This window comes from Trachinotus anak, unplaced genomic scaffold, assembly GCF_046630095.1.
Source record: "Trachinotus anak isolate AG129_WGS33_773 ecotype Australia unplaced genomic scaffold, CSIRO_AGI_Tana_v1 ptg000010l, whole genome shotgun sequence".
In the NCBI taxonomy this organism is placed as follows: domain Eukaryota; kingdom Metazoa; phylum Chordata; class Actinopteri; order Carangiformes; family Carangidae; genus Trachinotus; species Trachinotus anak.
In genome coordinates, this window is record NW_027273861.1 from 22,979,962 (window position 1) to 23,004,437 (window position 24,476).

The window sequence follows — 24,476 nt, forward strand, 5'->3', positions numbered from 1 at the left end:
TACCTCTGAATTGTAGTAGAAGTATGAAGTGGCAGCAAATGAAAGTACTCAAGTAAAGTTCAGTGCTTGAGTAAATTACTACTTAAGGTGTAGTTAGTTTCCACCACTATTTGATATTATTACTGATGCAAAGTAGCATTTCAGTGTCGAGATTAAATCTATGGCAGTGTGTCATGAAACAAAAATATAGCTGTGATGTACATTTAGTGGATTCAAAATTACAGTGTTTTGCTCTGAAATGTCATCTATCAGAACTATAAAGTAGCATAAAATGGAAATATTCATGCAGCATTAAATTACCTGAAAATTGTACTTTACTACAGTACTTGAGTAAATGTATGGAGTGGTGGCGGAAGAAGTACTCTGATGCTGTAAGCAATACTACTCTGTAAAAAATACTCCATCACATGTTAAAGTCCTGTATTAACATGTAAACAGCATTTTAATGTTGTAGGTGGCTGAGATGAAGATTCTTTTGATTTGATTCTTTTTATGTGTTTTTTGCTGGTTTAATTTAATGTGTACCAACACATCATATTTTAATTTTAATTTTAATATTAAATTTGTGACACCTTGTTGAGATTTAAATCAACTTCAATTTGACTGAAGTATTTACACTTTTGGAATAAATATCTTTATTCACACTCAGTGATGAAAAATCTCTCTACATCTTATACATTATTACATCTAACCTTGTCAGTGTTTCTGAAATGCTTCATTCAAGAACAAGAAAAAACAAACATTTCTTTTCATCTCCCTTTTTTAATTTGTATTTAACTATTTATATTCATTTTTTCACAGTTTAAAATATTTTTCCATATCTCTCTCTGTATATCCTCTATAAAAATCAAGTATACCATTCTCTGATAATAATAAAACAACTTTATTCTTTTTATTCATATACAAAAACAGTTATTGATTGACTGTGAAGAAATCATGTTATTTTACAAAATATATGACAATAAAAAAAATGCAAATTTGGCAGGAATAAACACTTGATGATTCAGTCACTTTGTTCTGTTTTGTTATTCAGAAGCTTCTCATAACTTATTGATGATACAATCTAGACCAGTGCAAAAGTCAATGAGGTAAAATATGACAATACATTTATTTTTTCATTGAGCTGAAAAAACATATGAGAAAGTAGCAACAATGATATTAGTAATAATCCATGAATATAAAAATCTTTTTTTTTTCTTTTTTTTTCTTTTAAGTGAATCAGAAGTATTGTCTCTGTGAGTTTCTTTGATTCATCTGAAGCAGGTTTGTTGCAAATGTAACAGTCAAGTTCACTTGTTGCATAATCAACATTGTTCTAATACAGTAACTATTATTACTTGATATTTTACAGGTGACTTGATCGAGAATACTGAACAGTATTGGACGTTATTCTGTGGAAAAGCTTCAGGAAAATATAAACGCTGTAGACACTATAAAGCAGTGCAGTATTTTCACGTCACTTTCCCTTAAGGCTGTAACTTTAGCTTTGAGTCATTTTCAGTGAAGTAACGGCTCAAACGAAGGTGTTGTAGAAGTGAGGGCAAAGTCAAAGATCTTTTTGCTGGGTCATTCTGAACAGGACGGTCTGGAAAAACAGGTGACATGAAACCTGAGCAGGTCTTTACAGTGGATCTGTGTTTTAATGATAATGACCATAACGGTGAAGTTTCCTGTGCTTTGCTTGCACAGCACGCTGCCAAACAAGTTAGATGTGGCTCAAATGTCAGCAAGGCCCACCATTCAACAGCCCTGTTTCCAGTATGGATGAAGCTCTACCATGCAACCATGAACAATTCATAGGCACTTTCTTTAGCAAACAGTATGTGCTTCTTTCAACATATTGCGCGCAATTCTCAACAAACACAGACACGAGGAAGTCCACAAGGAACCGTCAAGTCTTGATCAGATCTTTTCAACATAGTTACCGGGGAAGAGACCTTCTCTTCCTTGAATCCTGCCTGTCCACCAGCCTGATGGATCTGCAGAGAAAATAAACAGAGAGACATATTGTTTAACCACGTCAAAGCTGTCACATCCACCCTCCTGATGATTTATTCTGATCCACACACCTTCTTTGAGCAGGTCAATGACATCATTGACCTCGAAGCTAATCTCATCCGTGTCCTGGCCGATGTACTGATATAACGCCCGGCAGCGAGGCCCCTGGGGTCGGGGCTGCGGTTTAGGAGCAGGAGGAGGTCGCTGATTGATGCTCCTTTTCCTCTGCTTCCTGTGATAGAGAGAGAGAAATGACAAAAGGGGTGAAAGGAGCTGGAGATGACAGGAAGTCGTTTCTTTAAGACTGACTGGACAAGAGTAACACCACCACAGAAAAACAGAGAGCGAGGGGGGGGGGGGGGGGGGGGGGGGGTAATTGTTGCAGGTCCTCAACACTTTCTTGATCATTTATAGATGATTTAAAAGTGTAACTTATGATTTCATGAATCCCCATCTGATTATTTACTTTGCTTTATAAATCAGAGCCATTTTTTATAAAATTTACATGAAATATTATTAAAAATGGTTCTAAACACTGACTTTTGAGTCAAAAAACTTAACAAAAAGTTTGACTTGGGAGCTTTGTACAAAAAATCTACATGTAACTTTAAGCAGTCTGACTGCAATGACTCTCCTGAATATTGAATTTAAAAAAACGACAGTATTGTCTAGACCCTTCTTCAAGCACTGACTCAGCCAGTAGGAAGCCTCCAGAAGGTTTTGCGACATTACATTAATCAACTGTATCAAATGTTATACTTAATTAATACTAAATGCCACATATAATAAGGGCAATATTATGCAATTTCTTAGAATATTGTTTCACTTGAGAGAAAAAATTTCTCTTTAGCCACTTTAGCCAGTTTAGTTATGAGCCATGAATGAAAACAAATGGTTGTAAAGACCAGGACTGTTGTATATCCTTTCATTTTTGTTATACATCTACTAATAAATACCTATGGGTTTCTGACTTTCTAATAAGCTAGACTGGCTGTTACAAATATGACCAAATGTTTGATAATGGGTTTTTAATCAAGCTAGTTTGTGGTTGTAAATGTTAACAAGTTGCAATGAATTGATCTTGGTCCATATCTTCTGCAGGCCTCTTCCAGAAGTGGTCAAAGGGATTATTCACACTCTGGCAACTGCCCTATAAAGCTTTAGTAAATTATTTATTAACTATCTATAAAGCCGCTAGTTACCTTTTTAATGGGTGCTTGTTTAGACATCTGAATGCTATATTTTCTTCCTTAAGTACAGGACATGTGGAAATAAACAGGTTTATCTTTGTTGTCTTGGCATTCATTCGTTTGTTTGGACTCACTGAGCAATGAGCCTCACCTTGACATGCCCTGACAACTCACTCAGGCTGCATGTACTGACTCTCGGTGACTAATCAGCTCCACCCACACATGCTGCAATTACTCCTTCCTTCATTTTTCATGTTTGATGCAGTGATCTCTCTTACCCCGACATTCCCTGGTCAGGCACATTGAGGAAGTCCAGGTTCCCTTGGTTGTACTGGTTTTGTGATTGGGCTCTTGGGGCCTTTTGGGCACCCAGTTTGGGCAGGGCTGTGCTGGGTGGCCGGCCCTGTTTGTGCGGAGCGGAATATTTGATATCTGATGGCTGGCGTTGTGGGGCTCTGGAAAACTGAGCTGCTCCATTCTGGTGTGCTGAGGAGAGAAAAAGTGCACTAAAAGTAAGATTAATTGCTCAAAGTAGCTTAAGGCTTTAGTAAAACTGCTGCCGAATGAAAACCTTGTATATGTATGTAACAATGAGAATTAAAGTGTTACCTCTGCTGGATATATGATTTCTTCCTCCACCATGAGACTGTGGTGCACTCTTCCTGGTTGGCTCTGATGAAATAAAAGCTCAGTTATAACAACATTTGGATATACATGTTCTATATATGTTAATATTTCCATCCATGTAATAAATTTCTATAAAGTTTGCTTCACCCATCCTTATTTCATAAGTCTGTGCTGCGTCATTATCTTATTTTAACTTACTTGACGTCTTAGGTAGACCATCCCCTACTGTGATGGTGAGGGTTTTCCCTGCAGGCTTGAGCTGGGCCAGGTCTCCTTGCCCCCTCTGGAAGACCACCACCCTCGAGCCTCCTCCACCCCAGCCCTCCTTCTTCACTCTGAACTCTAGTCTGAGATGAAAGAAAATGTTTGAGTGGTTTGTGTGTGTGAGTTTCAATGCAAATATTCGATGTGAATGTGAGTGTGTTCCTCTACCGGTCAGTGAAGGAGATTGTCAGTTTCCTCTGTGTCACATCCTCGTAGCGTTTAGAGAGCAGGCTGAGAAACTCGGTCTTAAAGTTGGACTCCAGCAGACTGTCGTACTGGGCCTCGTGCAGGATGAAGAAATCATCCTGTCTCGTGCTGGAGAAAAGTAAAAGAGATGATTAAAAGCTTCTTAGGCCAGATTAGTAGAAAACAAACGAGGCCTAAAATTTCTCAAGAAAACGTATCATTGTGCCCACTTTAGAAAGGGGCCTGTTGGTGAAAAAAATAAGTGTATTTTTCATTTAGCTGCTTCAGTTTCACGGTTCTGCTTTTGTGCATGCTGCCTCACTCTGTCTCTCTCATGGTTTACTTTATTTACACCAGTGACTTCTCCTATGACCTCTAATATGATGAGTCAAAATGTCTCTACTGCCTATTTGCAGAATAGTGGAAACAATTTCAGTTGTTGGTGAAGCACTGACAGCATTTAAAAACCAGTAAAAGGGTAGGGTATTAAAATGTCCTAAATTGCATTTTATGTAAGAGATGGAGACAAAATCCACAGTCCTCCTTCTCTGATGAAGTGGGTATATTCCAGAGTTAGTGTTTTTGGTTGAAAATACTTAGTTTCCCTAGAAATTATTGAGCTGTAGCGGAGGGATGGTTACGAAAAGACAGAATTTTATACTGAAAATTTCATTCGTACTCAGACAGTATCCACCTGATTTGCCTAACAGAGTTAGCTTTTACACAGAATGAGGACTGAATTCGGTCTTTCATCACTTAAACTGAAAACACATTAGGAGGGGATCTTTTAATATCCACAATGATTACAGCAATGATTACAGCGGCCAAAACTCATTTCAACGTTCATGTTGGAATCTGACTATTGTTTTATGACAGTCTTAAAAACTGTGAACCTATAATTTATTTTGTATTTATTTTTTTAAAATGTCTTTATTGAAGAAGGTTTAAGAAGAATTTTCAATGCATTCACATTTCCTTGTTTTCTACTTTGTTACATGATTTGTTGACACAACATATAACAACAGGGAGTGTGATTGTAGTACTTCTCTTTTCCTCACTGTAATTACCCCCCTTCCTGTGACAGAAATGCTGACTCTGTGGAGAGAGGTCTGGCTATGTGAGCCTATGTCTGAGCTGGTTTGGATCGCGCTAAAACACAGCTGAATGTCAGCTGAAGTCTAAGGGCTTTAACAGTACAAAAAATATTAACTGTGTTATTAACATAATTATACTAGCAGCAGTCTAAATATGCATGCATCCGTATTTATGTTATGTACTAATTTACAGATATTTAGCTACAATTACAAGAGCTCCTATGATTCAAGAATGCACCCTTGTCTCAGGGTTAAGGTTTAATAACTTATCAAGAAAAGTGTCAGAAAAATGTCTCTGTAAATCGAGAAAGACATTGCTCGCTTTAATCATATGGTTATTAATATTTGTGAAACTTACACTAAGCTAACAAAGCAATAAAAATAATACCTAATACTGTGAATTCTTCACCATATTCATTTCCTGCCTTTACTGTGAATGCGACAGCGGTTTTTCTAACACGGTGGTTAATGGCGACAGAGCAGCGTGCTGGCGCTTGTATTTTCCCCCACAGAACCACAAATGTTACTGTTACCAGATTCAGTAGTGTATCTTCTGCAAGCTACGCACATACCTGAGGGAGACGCTACTGATGCTTCCAAACTCCAGTTTTCGTTTCAGCACCTCCTTTATCTGTCCTTTCTCAGGTCCCTTCTTGACCTTCTCTCGACCAATCAGATAGATGCCTTTGGGGGTCAAGATTAAATCTCTCTTGATAGACTGGGTTGTGAAACAAAAAAGGAAGTCAGATCTATGAGCATTGTGAGAAAACAGAAGAGTTATTGTGTGACCTTTTTGTCGAATTATTACTTATGACTGTTATAAAAAAGAAAGGCTGACGTCATCTCAGATCTCTAACATCACTCACTTCCCTGTTGGTCAAATTTCATAAAACTAAACAAAAAAACAAAACTTTTTCCTTCATTCTTTGAAGGATAATTACACAGTGCTTCATAAAGCTTCACCTTGAACCTGCGATCAAACTTGTTGACTGAATCAGCAAAGTCGACGCGCTCCCTCTTGGCCAGAAACTGTCGCAACTCAGGCCTCTGCTCCAGACCGAGGTAATCTCCCACAAAGTTCCTGTTGATGCTGTTCTTCCTCCGCTCCTTGGAGTTGTACAGGATGTCTGAGGCTGAGTGTTGCAAGGGCGGACAAACGTTTAGCGTCATGTCTTGTATTAGGTCGACACAGTATGGAGAGTATTTGTCCCTACTCACCCTCTTCTCTCATTTGCTCATACTTCTTCCTAGCGATGTATCTTCTCCAGGCTTTCTGGATGGTCCTGGCAAAAGTGTCAAACTTCCTCTCCCTCATCTCCTCGAGTAGAAACAGCTAAGGGGCATAGAGTATTTGGAAGGAATTTGAATGTATGATTCATTTCTTAACATATGCTATGCATTTTTAGGGCCTTTTAGCTTCAGTTTCATTGTTAAATGAGCCACAGAAATGTTTCAGCATAAAAAAGCATAAAAAGTCTGTTACCGATTCAGGGTTCTTGACGAAGACTTTGGTGCGTCCCATCTGATACTGGTCGTTATCCATGTTGACGGACCGGAGGAGGTGAAGGACGCCCTGCTGCTCTGGACCCCTCCAGCACGGCCATGTCTCTGCTGTCAGAATGGCATATCTGCAGAGAGCACGCACCAAAAGTCACTTTGAGAGTTTGTTCTTCTTTCAGAACAAACACAGAAATGGATGCACCATTTAAAAAAAAAAAATGTGCTGGATTAAACTCACCTCATCAGAAACTTATTAAAGATTCTGCGGTACGCAAAACCAGCTCTTCTTACACGTATGTTTTCCCGCAGTCCTAGGTATTCAACCTGATGCCTAACTCTACAAACAGATAGAGTACCACCATTCATTAAGAAGTATTGGCTTTATGTTTTAAGGTATGTGTAGATGCTTGACAGTGGTGACGCTGACCTGCTCTCCTCCCAGTCTTTAGGTCTTTTTGTCTCATTGGGTTTGATACAGCGGATATAGTGTGGAGTGCACTTCATCAGGGTGTTAACCAGATCGTTAGCTTGTTTCTGTTGGAAACAGTAATGTAACATCAAAAGACTTTTGGAAATGATCACAGCACCTCAACTTTTTCCTGCATGGTTACTCTCAGGTTCAACTCTCACCTTGATCTTGGAGCTGGCTGTGGTCGGCCGGCCTTTCTTATCTGTGTTGAGGTTTTCAGGGAACAAGCTGCGGATGAACTCACTATGGAGACAAGTTCAGGGGAAATTATTTCTTTCCAAAATGCACCATAAATGAAAACACCAGATAAGTACAGGAAACTCACTATTCACTGCTTTGCATGAGCTCTATGAGGTCAGGGAAAAGCACATCCCGGTTTCTCTCACAGAAGCCGTTGATATCATATGACACCTAAGATGACACCAAAGGTTAATTCAAAGTTCAACAAGATAAGTTCAGATAAGAATTAATATAAAAAAAAAAAACAACATGGTCAGGTTATTTCTGTTACAAATATGAATTTAAATGTGCTTATGGTTTACTGTGTTCATGCCAACAACGAGCCTGCTTGGGTCCTCTGAGTGTGATCTGTTAACAAGCATTACAGGCCGATATACTACTGTTCAGACTGAGCTTAATGTGCATCTGCTACACTGAGTCAGATTCAAAGTCTGGGTCCCTACCTTGCCGGCGTAGTGATGTATGACGAAGCCAGAGTTCCAGCTGTTGAAATGTTCGTGCGTTCCCACAGCGCACTGCAGTTTTTGCAACAGTGTGCCATCTGCCCCCTCTCCTTTGGCATGCATGGTGGCACACACATCATCCAGCACGCTCATTATACCAGGAGGGTTCTGCAAGGACGGGATGGTGGGGAGGAATTTTATTGTTAAATATCACCACTTACAACTGATGCTACGAGGAAAATAGCAAGCATGCAGTATAGAGAGTCATTATTTGATGTTAAGTCTATATCAAAAGAACAAGATTCTAAAAATAAAAAACCTAAAAGTCAAGCAAGAAGACTTTAAAATGTCTATGGTTCCCAAAAGCAACCAAGATATTTCGATATTTCAGTCATAAGAGGTGGTTCTTTTGCTGTTTTTCAGTGCTGCCCTTTTTCTTGTCAGTGCTGACAATGCTGTGTTTTTTATAAAGCAGAGCACTGAACTAGTTCAATACAGGAGAAGCACACCTGTTTCCTCACCACTTCAAATGTATCTGTGCAGACCCGATAGTTATTTTCTGGTTAAGGGGACACAGTTAGGAGCTTACCAATTTATTTTCAATGAGGTCACACACAATCTTGTTGTTGAAGTACTCAATGGGTGTCCACTTGATGCCCTCCTGAACATACTCTTCCTGGGATAAAATTAGAAGACAGGAAAGTAAACAACTCAGAAAGAAATCTGATTGAAATAAGTTTTAAGACAGTGGATTATGTTCAGACTGAATTAAACAGAAGCTCAGTCTTTGCTTTTAGCAAACAGAGCCCCATTTACTGAGCATAATGCAGTGATTCAGAGACAAGAAAGACAAATTAAGAGATGTGGCAGAATTTACAAAAGCAATAAAATGTACAGTAGCTACCTGCTCAGCCTTTAGAGTGAGTTCAATAAAGATCTGTTGCAGTTTCTCATTGACAAAGTTGATACAGAACTGCTCAAAGCCATTTCTCTGCAGGAGAAAACAATTCAGTCAATGTCAGATTATCACCACAGTAAAAACGAACCCTGCTGTGATGTACCAACCATAAAATGTGGTATTTTAGTGGCTGTCTGGAAATATTATGGAAGAGTAAGTTGTATGAGGGCTGACCTGGAATATCTCAAAGCCATAAATGTCAAGTACTCCAATACTGAATTCTTCATATGGTTTTTGGATGGCTTTATTTATGGCCTGGAGAAGACGGAGGAGAAGAGAAATATAAAACACAAATGCATTTATCTTAAGTTCTGTAGGTATCTCAGGCGGTTCTCAAATTTCATCAAATCTGTTTTCATCGCAAGTTTACCTCAACCAGGTAGTCAAAGAGTCGTGCATAGAGGGCTTTGGCCAGAGCATCTCGTGTGTAGGTGGCCTGCTCCTGGTTCAGGGTGACGTTAATGGACTCAGACTTCCCTCCCCACTTTGAATCCATCTTCCTGCTGGTCAGCTTGTCCTGCAGTCGGTTGGGGTCGATGCCCAGCAGATATGCGGGGAAGGCGAGCACTGGAGCAAGCAAAGGCAAAAGTTGTGTTTCAAATCAACAGAAATATGTCAACCATGTCAAAATGGGGCTTATAATGAAGACTTAGATATTTTTAACGCTGAGTTTAAAAGTGCACACACAAGTTACAGGTTACAGTGTGGATACAGGACTGTAAGTGAGGATTTTTTTGAAATCGCGAACATGTGATGGTAAAATTTCCACTGTGCATGTAAACACTAATTATCGGTTGAGCATGGACTGAGTGGACAGTAAACAATGGAAAAGATGAACAACGGAGAACTGATGCAGACGGATTCTCTTAATTAGCAGGGTGTGTGCCATGGGGCTGGTTTTGCCACGGTGAGCTCTGTTTTACAGAGTGGGAATGTGTGCACACGTGCATGGCTGAGTGAATCCATGTGTGTCTGGTGTATGCATTTGAATGAACATGTATGTGTGAGTATAAAGGTGTGTCTGTGTGTGTGTGTTTTACTCACAGTCTGTGCTCTCCACCTGCCCGTAGTTGCCTGCCTCTATAAAGCTGATGTTTCCCAGGTGGAGGATGCCTGCGATGATCTGCAGCACCTGAGCCTGGATGTCGCCTGGGATCCCGATCACCTGCATGGCTTCCTGAAGACCAAATCATAAAAAAATATAATAATTAAATATAATACGGATATTGTACTTAAAGTAGTAGTGAAGGCACTCAAAACTTGACCTTGGTGTCAAAATCAAGCAGTTAGATCCACATTGTTTCAGCTGATTCCTCAGTCAGTTTTTGTTTAATCATATTACCACACAACAAACATAAGGAAGTGTGTTATTCCAGCAGAAATGCTGCACACCGGTGGTTTCTACTTTGCAACCCCTCATCGATAAGTGTGAAAGATCAATATTCCCCTCTAAACATCTCAAATTGTTTCATCTCAATAATTGTTAGAGGCAAAAAGAAGTGAAACTATCTAATAATTCACAAGACAAAAGTTAAGATTATAGGAGAGTTGGAACAAATAACATGAATTTGTGTAGAATTGTGTAGTTTTTTCCTTCTTTCCAATACCTCTAATCATCTCGTGACCCCTTCAGTGTATCTTGTAAACCCTCAGAGGGGTTTAACCGGCATATTTTTGCCCCAGAACCTACCAGCAGGTTGAACCAGCCACGTGTTCACACTCTCTCTGTTATGGAGTGAAGTAAAATACAATACACTGGCGATAAACTACGTAAGGCGTACAGTTGTTGTAGTTTTTTTCCAGGATATGTACCATAGTCTCTTGGAAGTCCTTGCTATCATTGGTTCCATCCACCTTGTAGGTCCCAGACTGGTTGAGGTAGTAGTAGTAATCTGGGGTCATGATGCCCAGACCCTCTTTCTGCTGAGCATTGGCGCCCTCTATCAGCTGGAAGACAATATTGCAGGTATAGGAGGTGTTAAACATGAATATTAAAGCCGTGGTTCTCAAAGTGGGCACTAAAACAGAGAGGAACTTTGATAAGAGCTCTCATTAGACTCTGACCTGATAGTAAATGTGGAAGTTCCTCTCATTCTCATTCTGGCTCACCACCCTCGACTTCTCCAGCAGGAAGTTTGAGATTTTGCCTCCGTCTGGCTCTCCTCCTCTGCTGAATTGAATCTCAAAGTATTTCCCCTGGTAGATGCAAAATCAGAGCCATAAAGGGAGGTGACGAACATGCTATCAGATGATAAATCTGTCAAATCTGATGAAGCTTGACAGGTGCAAAGCACAACCATTTCTGCTAATCAGTCACGCATTTAGACACGCTACTTGTGCTTCAGACATTTCTCAATCAGTGTAGTGGTTTTTCAGATGAAGCCTGTGCCTTCCACGTTTGATACATCTATATGAGCTTGAATGGTCTGAATACCTACAACTGCACTGACACACACACACGCACACACACACACACAAGCTTGTGCTACATCAACAGGAAACTTCACAAACTGATGTCTTGCACGAAAGATGCACTCATGCATGTTGATGTGGTTTAAAGGTGTGAAAAGAGTGTTTGGACCCCACGGATGAGAAACCCTGGGGGGATAAAATGTAATGATTTTAGACCAGCAGTGTGAGCTGACACAGTGCTTCTGTGGTGCATTGTAATGGCAAAATTCATGACTAGTTGGCTTTTTTTATCCACTGTTATACACCTTATATACATAGTCATGAATCTTTGTAGGTATAAGAGTAAATATTGTTATATTCCAGGAATTACAGGCACGTTTACAATGTTCATGTTTTGCATTTTAACATTTGCTACTTAGCACTAAACACATAGTTCAGCTGAAGCTGATGGGAATATCAATACTACTGCAGGTATTAGGAAGGCAAACTGAAATTTTGTTCCAATGATACCGCAGGGATCACAAACGTTATTTCACTTCACATCCTGAGGGATGGCATGAATGTTTGTACCAAATTTCACATCAATCCATCCAACAGCTGTGAAGCTATTTCACTGAAATTGAGGAATGTCAACCTCATGGGGCTGTCAGCGAATCACAAAACTCATGAAAATTCAACATCTGGGAACCATGAATATCTGCACAACATTTCATGGCTGTCCTGTAATATTTGTTAAGATATTTCAGTCTGGCACACATCGCCTGATATTAACTAACATTACACACATTAACATAGTCATGGCAACAAAAAATTGCAATAGGAAATGCTTTGAAATCTCCAGAACAGCTATCGAATGGGCCTTTTGTTTTGTCAGGTCCTTCTTACTGACTGTAACTTAAGCTGAAAACAGCTACAAGTACAAGACTTAAATATAAATATCAAGTCCAGTGGCTAATTGAACTCCATATTTAGCAGCTGCAGTCGGTGCTGAAGTAAAGATCTTACTCACAAAGCGACTAGAGTTGTTGTTGCGTACAGTCTTGGCGTTACCAAAGGCTTCCAGCAGAGGATTTGACTGTAGGATGATGTCTTTTACATGCTGTAACACACACACCCACCCACACATACACACACACACACACACACAGGAACACAGTGTGAGACACAGAAGAAATACTACACACCACAATCCAGGAAGTTCAAAGGTTTCTAGTTTGGTAGAAGTACTGTGTGCTGTCTCTACCTGGACTTTTGGTCCTCCTCCTGATACTTTGGAAATATAACCCATGATGTATTTGGCAGCCACCGTCTTTCCAGCTCCACTCTCACCACTACCGTCATAAAAAGCATAAAAAAGAGAACACAACACACCGCAACACAACATATTATTACACAAACTGCGCCAGCACAAGACAAGACGTGATTCTGCATGAAACAAGTCGACATAAGACGAACACACCTAATGATGACACACTGATTTTCTCCATCGATCATCATGTTTCTGTACATGTTATCAGTCAGGGCGTAGATGTGAGGTGGATTCTCATATTGGGCCTATGGAGAGAAACAGATCTGTGGTCAGTTCAGGTTAATGGAGCTTGAACTGCTGCACCACACACCACAAACGAACAGGAATTGGCTTTAAAAAGTTGAAGAATTTTACTCACAGCTCCTTGATAAAGTTCGATTTCTCTGTCAGTGAAATAGGGCATCTGTTTGAATGGGTTCACTGATATCAACACAGGGCCAATATAAGTCTGAGCAGTGAAGTTAAGGAACATGATGGAAAAATAAACTTGTGAATCACCTCTAGAACTTGCTGCATTTCTACTAGAGCCTTACTAATACTAGCTTTTTGAGAGCCAATGTGGATATCAATATTTGATATTTGGAAATTTGGATAACATTATGTGTTTATATTGTTTTTAGATAAATGATTGACATGACATTTTTGGTAAATATTCGATAGTTGGAGTTTTTCATGTAAAAATGCAAAACATTTGATGGTTCCAGCTTCTTGAATCTTAAGATTTACTGATTTTTAATTTTTTTTAATTTTTTTAATTATTATTATTATTTACTTTCATGAACTTTAAGGTTTAGACTGTTTGTTGGGAAGGTTTCACTTCAGGCTGTGGGTAATTGTGATGGGCATTTGTCACTATTTTCATTGATTTTACAAACCAAACAATCAATCATTCAGCAGATTGATCCATAGTGAAATTAATCATTCGTTTCAGTCCTGCATAAAATTGTTAAAAATGATCTCCACCTAAACTATCCACAGCTGTACCAGGATTACTGCCTTGTGGTTGTATGCCTCCACCAACCAGTGTTTCAGGAAATATGGTCACAATCTCCTCCCCTCAACATGATGTCACAGTGAAGATCACCTTTGACCATTTGGAAATAAAATGTCATTACTTCATCATTTTATCCAATTAGATATTTGTGTTGAATTGTGCCATAATTAGCATATGAATTTGTGAATTATGGCTGAAAAGGTCACAGGGAACTTGACCGTTGACCTTTGAACACCAAAATCTAATCAGTTCATCTTTGATTCCAAGAGAATGTTTTTGTCAAATCTGAAGAAAAGATTCCCCCAAGGCGATATCGAGATGTCACGTTCATGAGGCCAAAAAACTGTTTTGTGAGGTCACAGTGACCTTGAACCTTTGACCTTTGTCCACCAAAATCTCAGTTTAGTTCATCCTTGAGTCCTAGTGCATATTTGTGGCAAATTTGCCAATTCCCTTGAGGAGTTCCCAATTTATTGCGTCCACAAGAAATGCTAACATTAGCTGATGGACACTAAACACAAAATACAAGGAATGGGAATGTAATTGGTTTTGTAAGTATTTGATCATAAACCACAGTATTTTGTCCTGCACCGTCCCAAGTTTAAGGATCACCAATCTTATTGCAGTTCATCCTGAAGGGGGCATGAATGTCTGGACCACATTTCATGGCAATACAGCTGATAGTTACTGAGATATTTGGATGATGGACCAAAGTTCGGACTGTGTCCAGTCAGCCTGGGTTGTGGGTAAATTCCCATTGGAAATGCTGAGATCATTAGCCCACCATGACTTCAGTATTTCCCAAAAGCCTGACCACCATGGAGGTTTAACAGTCCATATACTTTCTAACTCTGACAAAAAATGAAATAAAAGCCACACGGATCCTTCATTCACGGTTGGCACACTGTGTGGCAAACTCAGCTGTTTTATCGATGCAGTAAACTGAATCGTTATGGTTTCGCAATCAATTATATTACTCATTAGTACAGCTGTCAGTCAGTCATAAATCTCATGACATAATGACTTATCCTAGCAATGTAGGTTAACCTGAGGTGACGTCAGCTGTTATTGCTTGCAGATTTGATGTGGCATTTATTTTCAAACTCTAAATATGGGTTTGAAGTTCAGCTGCGCTCCAAGAAGACGGAAGTGAGCTGGTGAGTCACACAGCGAATGCAGAAGAGGAAGAGTGAATTCCTTGTATTTATGCCCATATATGTTTGCCTTGGTTTATTTCACATGATATTTATCTGTTCGTCAGAATATTTTTGTATGTTTGGAGATGGGGATAGACTTTGTGTAACAGAGATGATGAAGAGAATGTTTTTGGATGATGACGACTCTGTCAAATTAAGATGAGATTGTTTTTCTTTTTTTGAATTTTCTTCACTTTATGTACTTTTTTGTGATAAAAGATGGAGGTATGTGTAAGGCTGGTATCTGATGAAAGTCACGTACTGACACGTTGAGGCTGAACTTCCTGTCCCCCAGTTAATAAGACTTCCTATTCTGATGAATCTAAAGAAGAATTGAAATTTGTTTGTTTATCAGAACGTCCAATATTTCCTGTTGCAGTGGTTGCTAATCCTCATGTGGTGGTTAAAAAATCATTTGCATATCATTTGTGACACCCAACATCATTTCACAGAAATTCAAGGGATTAAAGACAACAATGAACTAATGGTAATGACAGCCTGTAGGATACAAAGATGTAGTCGTCCATGTATCTTTTCTTGAGGTTTTCCACGATGGCGTCCTCAGTGATCTTGGACAGCAGGACCATATCGTCCACTCCACTTTGCTTCACATTTTGACTCTGCCAGTGGTACTTAGCCTGAATCACACACCAGAGAAACAAAAACATTTTAGATGAAGGATGAGAGGCTTCTTTTAACTATAGTTATTATTTATTGACATCTTAACCCTTTGTCGAACAATTGATATAAAATATCCCCGTGTCTTTCAGTACGTATTTTAAAGGGGCACATTTACCAGGCTAGGAGGGTCTACTGAGAAATACTATGGAGTTGCATTATTATTATTATTAAATGTAGGATGCAATGTTTTGAGTTTTTAAATCCCTTTCTCCAAGTCTCCCAACTTAAAGTTAGGAAAGTGCAATAATAAGTTGTAGGAATGTGCCATTAAGTTTAAAAATGCACGCTCCTACAAAACTCTTTAAATGATATGAACTGGACTGAGAAAGAAAGAAAGAAAGAAAGAAAGAAAGAAAAAAAGAAAGAAAGAAAGAAAGAAAGAAAGAAAGAAAGAAAGAAAGATGAAGGTAAGGTAGATGAACAACAGAATCAAGTCTTGCATCAGCACAGATGTATTTTAAAAATATAACGTTGTGTGGTTGCCATTACAGGAAGCTGGGGCTGGTTGCCAGGAAACAGGTCACAGATGCGGTGAGCTAATTTTCTAACTTGGACATTTTAGAGAAGCAACACCAAAGCTATTAACCAGGCTGAACATGTACAATACCTGATAATAAATAACAAGGTAATGAAACAAAAACCAGATGCTTTAACTTAATGGTTGGTGAGCTGTGAAATGAGTTCTGTGCTTTTGTGATTCAGAGGTTCTTCTGATTAAATTCAAGTTCAAGTTGTTATTGACACCTTCTTTCAGAGCCTTGAGCTGAGCACGTATCCTGCGTCTTGGTTTTCCCTATAAGATGCTGGTCTGTTTGATGTGTGAAGTCTGAAAGGTCTAGTCAATGGCATGGCGGTCAGGCTGTGGTCTGGGGCTTCTACCTATATCTATTGCTTCAAGGGTGGAAACTTACATGTATGCGTCTTAGACTGACACTGGACAAAGAAAAAAAAAAATCATACTATCACATCATAAAGAGCTGATGTGCAACCTTGCAACATCTGTTTCAGTGCGGCACGGGTGTTGTGACTGTCACAGTGACCCAACACTGACACTGATCCTAGTATCACACTCATCTTAATATCAGAAAGGTCACTTCCAGTCAAGGTCTGATTACCAACCAAGCATACTATATTTAGTATGGGGCTCCACTCTACTCTATTTCTGTACGCATGATCTGATTAATCACAAAATTGCAGCACCGAGGTAGAATTTCAACAGTAACGCTTTATTTTAGGTCTGATATTTTCCTGGAAATTCCTCAGATCTGCTGCTTTTTAGCTGTAGACTATTTCCAAGACAGGTGAACACAGTTTGGTAGTTATTATAGGGGAAATGGAGAATGTGTCAGGTGCAACAGTTATCAAGTACCCACGCATCATATTCAAGCATCTCATAAGAAACAGGAACTTATTTAGCATGTAAGTGAAAAATACAATTAGGTAGAAAATGTTGCTATGTTACTATGCAGTGTAAAGATCAATTGAATGAATATTTACTGATTAACGAGCAGATATAATATGTACGGCAGCTCTAAGTCATCTTTGTTTGTGTTTCTGGGAAACTGGTGGATTCTGACGTTTGTTTATGAAAATTTTTCCACAACACAAAAAAAACTTGAATATAATGAGCAGGCACTTTTAATCTGTTGCAATAACTCTTCCTTTCCTTTATAATTACTACCCAATTGCGTAGGACTTCTCTGAAAAGGTTTTTAGGAAATTATGAGAGAAAGTTTCCGGGACTTTAGCTAGAATAAAGCATTAATATATCAACTATGACAGATCGTCTATCGACCATCTTTAGAGCACTGGTTTATTTCTGGGTGTCCGAGGCAATAATAATGTCATGTATAATTTAGGTCAAAAGAGGCTCAACGCCAAATTTTTGCCCCAGGTCCTCTCAGGAAGTCAATCCAGCCATGTTTCCAGCAAAGTTTGATAGGTTTAGACATTTTCTTTCACTTCATTTTCCTTCTTTTCTTTTTCCTTATTGTAAATTCTAGTGGAGAGCCTAGCGTTTTCAAACATACCAGACTAGGTATAAATACGCCAGACTAGGTTTTAGGGAAATGTGAACAAAAAGAAGCAAGAAACATTTTAAAATTTAAATACAAAACAATACAACTTTGGTTTATTGCTAACGTTGTGATGTATGTGATATGAAAAGTGTTACACTCAGCAGATATATAAAACAATACACATATGACATGTGGTGTCATTCAGTCAAATTTAAATACCCTTTAGAGGAAATCCAGACTGAGGTCATGAGTTAAAAGCTATTTAAAACCCACAAGACTAGAAGCAAAACTCAAAGCTATCAGTTTTCACACGCTCAGGCAGATGTGTCTCATAGACTTAAAGAATAAATTTAGCATTATTCTGAATTTTTCTGATTGACAACAAACCCCATTAAAAGACAAAAACCAGCTATGTATTAGTTCATCTCTCAATACTTTGGCTTCTCTACTCTGTCTGTGGCTCTCGGCCCATTGGGTTCTACTGAAGACACAAACCTTTAAAAGCACCTCACAAATAACTGATAACTTCCTACAACTAGGCTCTGTGGTTTTTAGAAAACTTTACTGAAACAGAAGTGTATTTGTTGCAGATTATTTTCAGCTGCTGACTGATACACTTTTAATTCTCTAATAAGTATTTATGGCAACACAACCCTGTTTCCTCGAAATTATGTTTCTGTACAACAGCAAATACATTTTATTGAAAATCCGATCACTGACTGAGTTATATTAAGAGGCCATGTATGACTGAATGAATTATCATTTATTAATGCCAGAAGGAATGAAAGTAGGAACCGACAAGACGTGGTTGAGGTTGATGGTGGCCATGCAAAGCACAGGACAGTGACCAGAGACCAGGGTTTGTGTCCAGAGTCTGTGGTTCAGGCAACAAAACAACTTTAAATAATATTAAGGAAAGATCCTGGTTTGGGTTAAACCTAAAAAACACTTTGTGTCTGAAGTCACTTTGAACTATAAAGCTTTTTTGCTGATGCAGTTTAGTTGTAAGAAAGGTAATTTTTAGGAGACAGAGTTGGGCAGCAGGACGGTGTTTGTGGGACTGACTAAAAATACGTAAGATGCACTGTGTGTTTATCTTGATAGGATCATGTTAACCACTGCTGCAACATGTATATATACAAGATATAAGAACAAGATATATCCATATATCCATCTCACAGACAATACTTAGTATCAATTCATTGTTGGTTTTGGCTTTTTTATGGGACAGTAAGAAAAATCCCGTGAAGTCTCTCTACCAATCACATCCAAAGCATCACAGCATAACAGGAATAACCTAAAGGTCCCATAATGTTTAAAATGAGATTTCCATGTCTTTTTTTATTATAAAGCAGGTCCAGGTTCTATATTAATACTGTGAAAGCATCAAAGCGCCCAGTCGATGGAGAAATGCACACAGCCCACATTCAGGAACTGAGCCCCAAAGTGGGTGTCGGGACTTTTGTAGCTTTATGACAACAAAGCAGTCACCGCTCTCAGCCATACTCCAAACCAGGCCTACTCAGACCCACTGCGCAGCCTCGCAGGATTTGGTTTCTCTGAGTGGCTACCTGAAATTTGCATTTATTAGATCACTCAGAATACAGTCAGCCAATCAGAAGAGATGTTCAGAGCCCTTCTTCTGATTGGCTCACGGACCTGTTGTTACTAAAGCTACAGAGAGAAGCTTGAGAGAGCAGATGTAAAACTACAGTGATGGTTTTTGGTTCTTAAAACCACAAATATATCTTCTCATGGATAATGAAACTTCAAATAAAGTGTAAAATATGGGACCTTTAAGCTTTGAGATCCTTGACAACAAAGAGACAAGACAACATAAGGTAGTGTACACATGTGCCCATTCTCTTTTTATATAAAAATGTAATGAACTCTCTCCTCACCTCTGGATGAAAATACATGACTATGTCAAAATAAGGCACAATTAATGTCTTGCCAAGAATGTGAAGAAACACAAATATCCTTTAAAATCATACTGGAATCAAACAGCTGTATAGAAATACAATTTTATAGGTTTGATTTTCAGGAACAAATTTTTAAACATGAAAGACAAAGTTTTGCTTTGTGAATAAACTGTGCACTGTGACATCTCTGGAAAACCACTTCTGCCTGTAGCTGTTTCATTTATGATCATTACATTATTTAAAAAATAACATTTCAAAAGCTTAACAGCAACAACCCATACCAGAAAAAAGTTCCTAACATTTGCAATACTCCACTGATGTCAGTGAAACCAGTTTTCATTGAGAAACACCTTTACTCTTCATTGAACAGTTACTAGAGAGATGCTGCTGTTGAGTTCAAAATGCAAATTTTTGAAGCTTTGAGAACCACAAACAAATAACGCAACCCAGTTCAATCTCGCAAGAAAACTGTGCGAGTTGACCCTTTAACACCATTTCCATTCCTCAGAAGTTATTTCTGTCAGAGACGCTGCCTTTGCAAATGGTAAATGGACTGTATTTATACACATACAATGATGGTACATTGTTAGGGACAACTTGGGGTTCAGTATCTTGCCCATGGAGACTTCAGCATGCCGTCTGATTAGTTGACGACCTGCTCTACCTCCTGAGCCACAGCATATTTCTTAGTTTTACACCACAAAAGTTCAGTTACTTTGCAGATTTTAAAGATTGCAGATTTTGAAACCTGCCTGTTTGGACAGATTCAAGAGCTTATAGTAACTTTTTACTGCATGTTACGACTCACTCGATAAGGATGACTCCCTGTGTGCTGCAGACTGTGTGGTTTTGGATGTGTGAGGACCCTTCTGAGTGTGAGGAGGAAGTGTCATGACAGAAACTACAGGCCTCTCCTGTAGTCCACTTCCCCCTCTAACACCTACCGCTGCCTCTTGTGAAACCCTCTAAACTTTGTACATGCTACCAGTTCTCTTCCTGCAACTGCCTGCAGCTCATTTTGTCGGCCCTCCTGAGTGAAAAGCTCTGTGTGTGATGAATCTTGTGAGCTGAGATTACAGTGCAATATGTTCACTGTAGATTTAAGATAATGTATTTTTTCTCATGTTTCTAGCTTGAACACCACCTCTAATGGTGATTGCTTGTTCTGTGTACACTTTGAAACTGTGTTTTCGGACTGTCAGACAAGTCCAAATGTGTGTTTTTACCTGAAATGTGCTCACAAATCAAAGTACACAGCAGTGTAATAATAATATAATTTGCCGCCTGGAGCTAGTTTTAATGAAAGGGCTTGTCCTGAAAAAGAGGAAACACTCTGCTGCTGCTGCTGTGAAGGAGCTCATGTTCCCTGAAGTGATGGCCTTTTAAGAAACACTATGAAATCCATCATAACTTCAAAGCTGAGTTTAAAGCATGAAATATCCTCCTCTTGCTTTTAATAGGGAATCTACTGACATGACGTGGAGCATCATGAGCTGATTTCACTTTTTCAACTACAAAAATGCCTTTAAAATGTGTTTATCAGAAAAACATCCTCATTCAAACTTTGTCAGATCTACTTGATTGTTAAAATATCAGCGAGCAGATGAAGCAGATACACAAGCCCTAGTTTTAGGACTGAACACCTGTTACAGCTGTTTAAAAAAAAAATTAAGGTGTGGTACCGTACCATTGTTCCTGTCCTGTGGGCCTCTCCTCCTCCTCAGGTGTCCACTGTCCAGACAGTGTGTCTTTGCGTTGTTGTGTTTTGTTAAAATCCACAAGCCGCCCTCCTCAGATTGCAGCCATCACACAGCAGAACAGTGACGGCCAACAGCAGCCAGCGACCTGCAAGACGTCCACTGCAACATTCAAAACCTACTTCCTCATACTCCCACAGATGAAGTGTGTGAAACAAGAACTGCTCTAAGATAGCGCACACACACACACACACACACACACACAGACACAAGTGTGCACGCACACATGCACACACACACACACACACACACTGATGCGCATACCTACCATGCAAAGTAAAGCCACTACTTCTGTATTCCAGTCATATTCAAAGTCATCACACAGAGGATGAAATGATAACGTTACCGGCTGGTGACGGTAACTGTGTCTGCAGATCTAAAGGTTAAAGGCACAATTAGTCAATTCAGTTCATTTTTCACACAAGCTTTGATGGCAACAACAACTGCAAAGTGATAATTACAACAATCTGTTGCCAAATGATGGTGTTACAGTTGTGAGCTGCAGCTCCACCCAGGCTGTGGTTACTTCACATTGTATTTGTGTCGTCAGAGCAGCTGCTGCTTCCAACGCCTGTAATAACTGATGCAAGTTCACAGGGAGTGTACACTGTGCTGACAGGAATTTGTGATTGTGTGTGATTGTGTGTGTCTGTGTGTGTGTGTGTGTGTGTGTGTGTGTGTGTGTGTGTCTCGAACTGTGTTGTTTTTGCTTTATTTCATCTTGGGTGAGGATGTTTTCAAGTACCTGCACAGCAAACCTAAACCGATATGGAACAGGTCTCTTACCTTCAGGGGCAGGTTTAAAAACTTTTGTTTGAACTATTTCAATGAAATGAAATAATATCAATTAATATAATAGCGACTTTTTGTAACTCCAAATACTCTTCAACCATGGGTAGAATATGAGACAATGGGCCCCAGGACACATATATGTAAAACGCTCCACCCCATCTGGTCGTTTTGTGTTAGTTTGTAGTTGTTTTGTGTCTCTTTGTCATAGTTTTATGTCTTTGTGTCTGTTTTATATTTACTGTTACTGTTACTCATTTTGCTTTTTGAGCTTTGAGCTTTGTTGTCATTTTGCATCATTTGTAGTTGTTTTGTGTCCTTGTGGTTGTTTTGCGTCATTATAGTTTTTTTTTTTTCATTACAATTTTTTTTTTCAATCTAAGCGTTTCTGTAGTAAAACATTGTCTGTGGTGAAAAAGGTGGCAAAGGTGTGAACATGATGGTGGCGCGCGCGCGTGTGTGTGTGTGTGTGTGTGTGTGTGTGTGTGTGTGCGCGTGTGTGTGTATTGTCTCAGGAATTAGTCTCATGTTCCAAAACAAACTGAAAAGCAATTGCTTAATGACATTGTGGCTGTTACCTTATTGGCCCTGCTAAGTACTGGTTTGGTCCCTCTGAGTGGTGTGTTATTAAATATGACACCATTAGATGTTTATAGATGTTTAACACTGAGGAATCAGTGTTTAAGCAGCAAATTACTGTTGTAGCTGCTGGAGGTGGAGCTGGTTTGAACTACTTTATATAGCCTACAGTTTTATACACAGGGACACCAGATAAATCTGAGGGGTCCTGAGATGATAAAAGTGAGAGGAAGGAAGAAAAAAGTTCTGATCTGATCTGAATCTGTTTTCAATTATTGGACTTTTTCTCTAATTGTTGATTTTTGGTTAGATAATGGATCATTTGAACATTTACTGAAATTAAACCAAATAAGACGTTTAGAGTGAAAAATCACATTAGGTGAAGCTGTTAACACCTCATAGACATCTGAAATGTGATTCCAGCGTCACACCACTTTTTGGAAGACGTCAGAAGACAAAAAGGTTGGAAACGACTGGTTTAATCGTTGAATATAATCTTGCTATATTATCTATTGTGTTAAATCTTCATCTTAACTAAAGCAGTCAAATATTTGTAGTGGAGTATCTTGAGCTATAGCTACCTCTGAAATGTAGAGGAGTGGGAGTATAAAGTAACATAAAATGGAAACGCTTTCCCACTAATGAACGTTAGACCCGGAGCCCTGACGTCATCAAATACGCTAGCTAATGATGCAGTCATATATCCTCTGCAGAGAGCCTACTCCTCACTGTACAGACCAAACAGGATCGTATGCATCATGTTCTTCGACTTCTCCAGTGCCTTTAACACCATTAGGCTACTGAGGGAGAAGTTGAAAGACATACAAGTGGAGGCCTCCTTGGTCTCTTGGATTGAGGACTACTTGACGGACTACTTGCAGAGCAGTGTGTCCGGGCCTTTGGTTAGCAACATCGGGGCCCCCCAGAGTACTGTGCTGTCCCCCTTCCTCTTCACCATCTTTACATCAGACTTTCAGTACAATTCACAGTTGTGCTATTTACAGAAATTTTCTGATGACACTGCTGCCATCGTGGGATGTGTGGAGGATGGACAGGAGGACGAGCACAGGGGCCTGGTGGACCGCTTCGTCCTGTGGTGCAGAAAAAATAACCTCCAGCTAATAAGATAAGACGAAGGAGATCATGGTGGATTTTAGGACCAGGTCGCCATCATCTTGTCCAGTCTGCATCGTTGGGACCGACGTTGAGATCATCAGGTCTTACAAATACCTTGGTGTCCTATTGGATAACAAGCTGGAGTGGACCACGAGGACTGATGCTGTCCTCAAGAAGGGTCTGAGTCGGCTCTACTTCCTCAGGAGATGCTCCAAGATGCTCCAGATGTTCTACCAGTCTGTGGTAGCGAGCGCCATTTTCTACGCTGAGGTGTGCAGTGGTGCAGGCTTTAAGGACAAGGACACCACCAGACTAAAAAATCGTATTAAAAAGGCCCGGGTCTGTTGTTGAGACTAGTCTCACCACAGGGGAGGAATGCAAACCAAATTGCGGACAACCATGGACAATGTGTCCCACCCCCTGCACCCTACACTGCACAAACTCAGGAGCACCTTCAGTCCCAGGCTGCTCCCGCCTCGCTGTGCCAGGGAGCGGTACAGGAGATCATTCCTCCCAGCCGCCATCAAACTTTATAACTCCTCTACCTCTGCCGAATTGCTGGACTTTAGCATGTCTGCACTGATCTGCACTTCCTCAACATTCTAGTGCACTTTTGCTAATTTAGAGTACCAAGCTTTAAATGTCAATAAAAGTTGAGCATAAAGTTGAGTTTAGGTTACGAGGTTCTTACCTTTAGTCGTGTGGGCAGACAAGAACTGACCTGCCAGAGATAG

The 24,476-nt window shown here is 39.5% G+C and overlaps 1 protein-coding gene across 2 annotated transcripts; it reads right to left on the minus strand.

Moving 5' to 3' along the window:
• Nucleotides 1–867: 867 nt before the first annotated feature.
• On the minus strand, nucleotides 868–24,468 carry myo1f (myosin IF). Of its 2 annotated transcripts, XM_071486247.1 has the most exons (30): nucleotides 24,434–24,468; nucleotides 21,527–21,634; nucleotides 21,189–21,346; nucleotides 15,390–15,518; nucleotides 13,049–13,138; nucleotides 12,841–12,935; nucleotides 12,625–12,712; nucleotides 12,391–12,480; nucleotides 11,034–11,165; nucleotides 10,782–10,916; nucleotides 10,014–10,146; nucleotides 9,340–9,536; nucleotides 9,144–9,224; nucleotides 8,916–9,002; nucleotides 8,601–8,687; nucleotides 8,012–8,179; nucleotides 7,654–7,739; nucleotides 7,490–7,571; nucleotides 7,287–7,393; nucleotides 7,098–7,196; nucleotides 6,843–6,987; nucleotides 6,578–6,692; nucleotides 6,323–6,492; nucleotides 5,932–6,077; nucleotides 4,248–4,394; nucleotides 4,014–4,162; nucleotides 3,798–3,860; nucleotides 3,467–3,674; nucleotides 2,070–2,230; nucleotides 1,187–1,979 (listed from the first exon to the last, which is right to left on the minus strand). In XM_071486247.1, the coding sequence occupies exons 3-30, from the start codon at nucleotides 21,189–21,191 to the stop codon at nucleotides 1,903–1,905; spliced, it is 3,270 nt and encodes a 1,089-aa protein (XP_071342348.1). In that variant the 5' UTR covers nucleotides 21,192–21,346; nucleotides 21,527–21,634; nucleotides 24,434–24,468; the 3' UTR covers nucleotides 1,187–1,902. The 2 variants fall into 2 exon arrangements, with proteins under 2 accessions (XP_071342347.1, XP_071342348.1); XM_071486246.1 differs by lacking the exons at nucleotides 21,527–21,634; nucleotides 24,434–24,468 and having other exon boundaries at nucleotides 868–1,979; nucleotides 21,189–21,388.
• Between the last annotated feature and the right edge of the window lie 8 nt (nucleotides 24,469–24,476).

What these genes read in the sequence shown, in the direction of transcription:
- myo1f (XM_071486246.1), bottom strand. An exon ending in ACAACAACTCTAGTCGCTTT is followed by an intron (nt 11,166 to 12,390) that starts GTGAGTAAGATC and finishes TGCATCTACCAG; the next exon opens with GGGAAATACTTTGAGATTCA. An exon ending in ATCAGTAGCGTCTCCCTCAG is followed by an intron (nt 4,395 to 5,931) that starts GTATGTGCGTAG and finishes ACTTTTCTCCAG; the next exon opens with CACGAGACAGGATGATTTCT.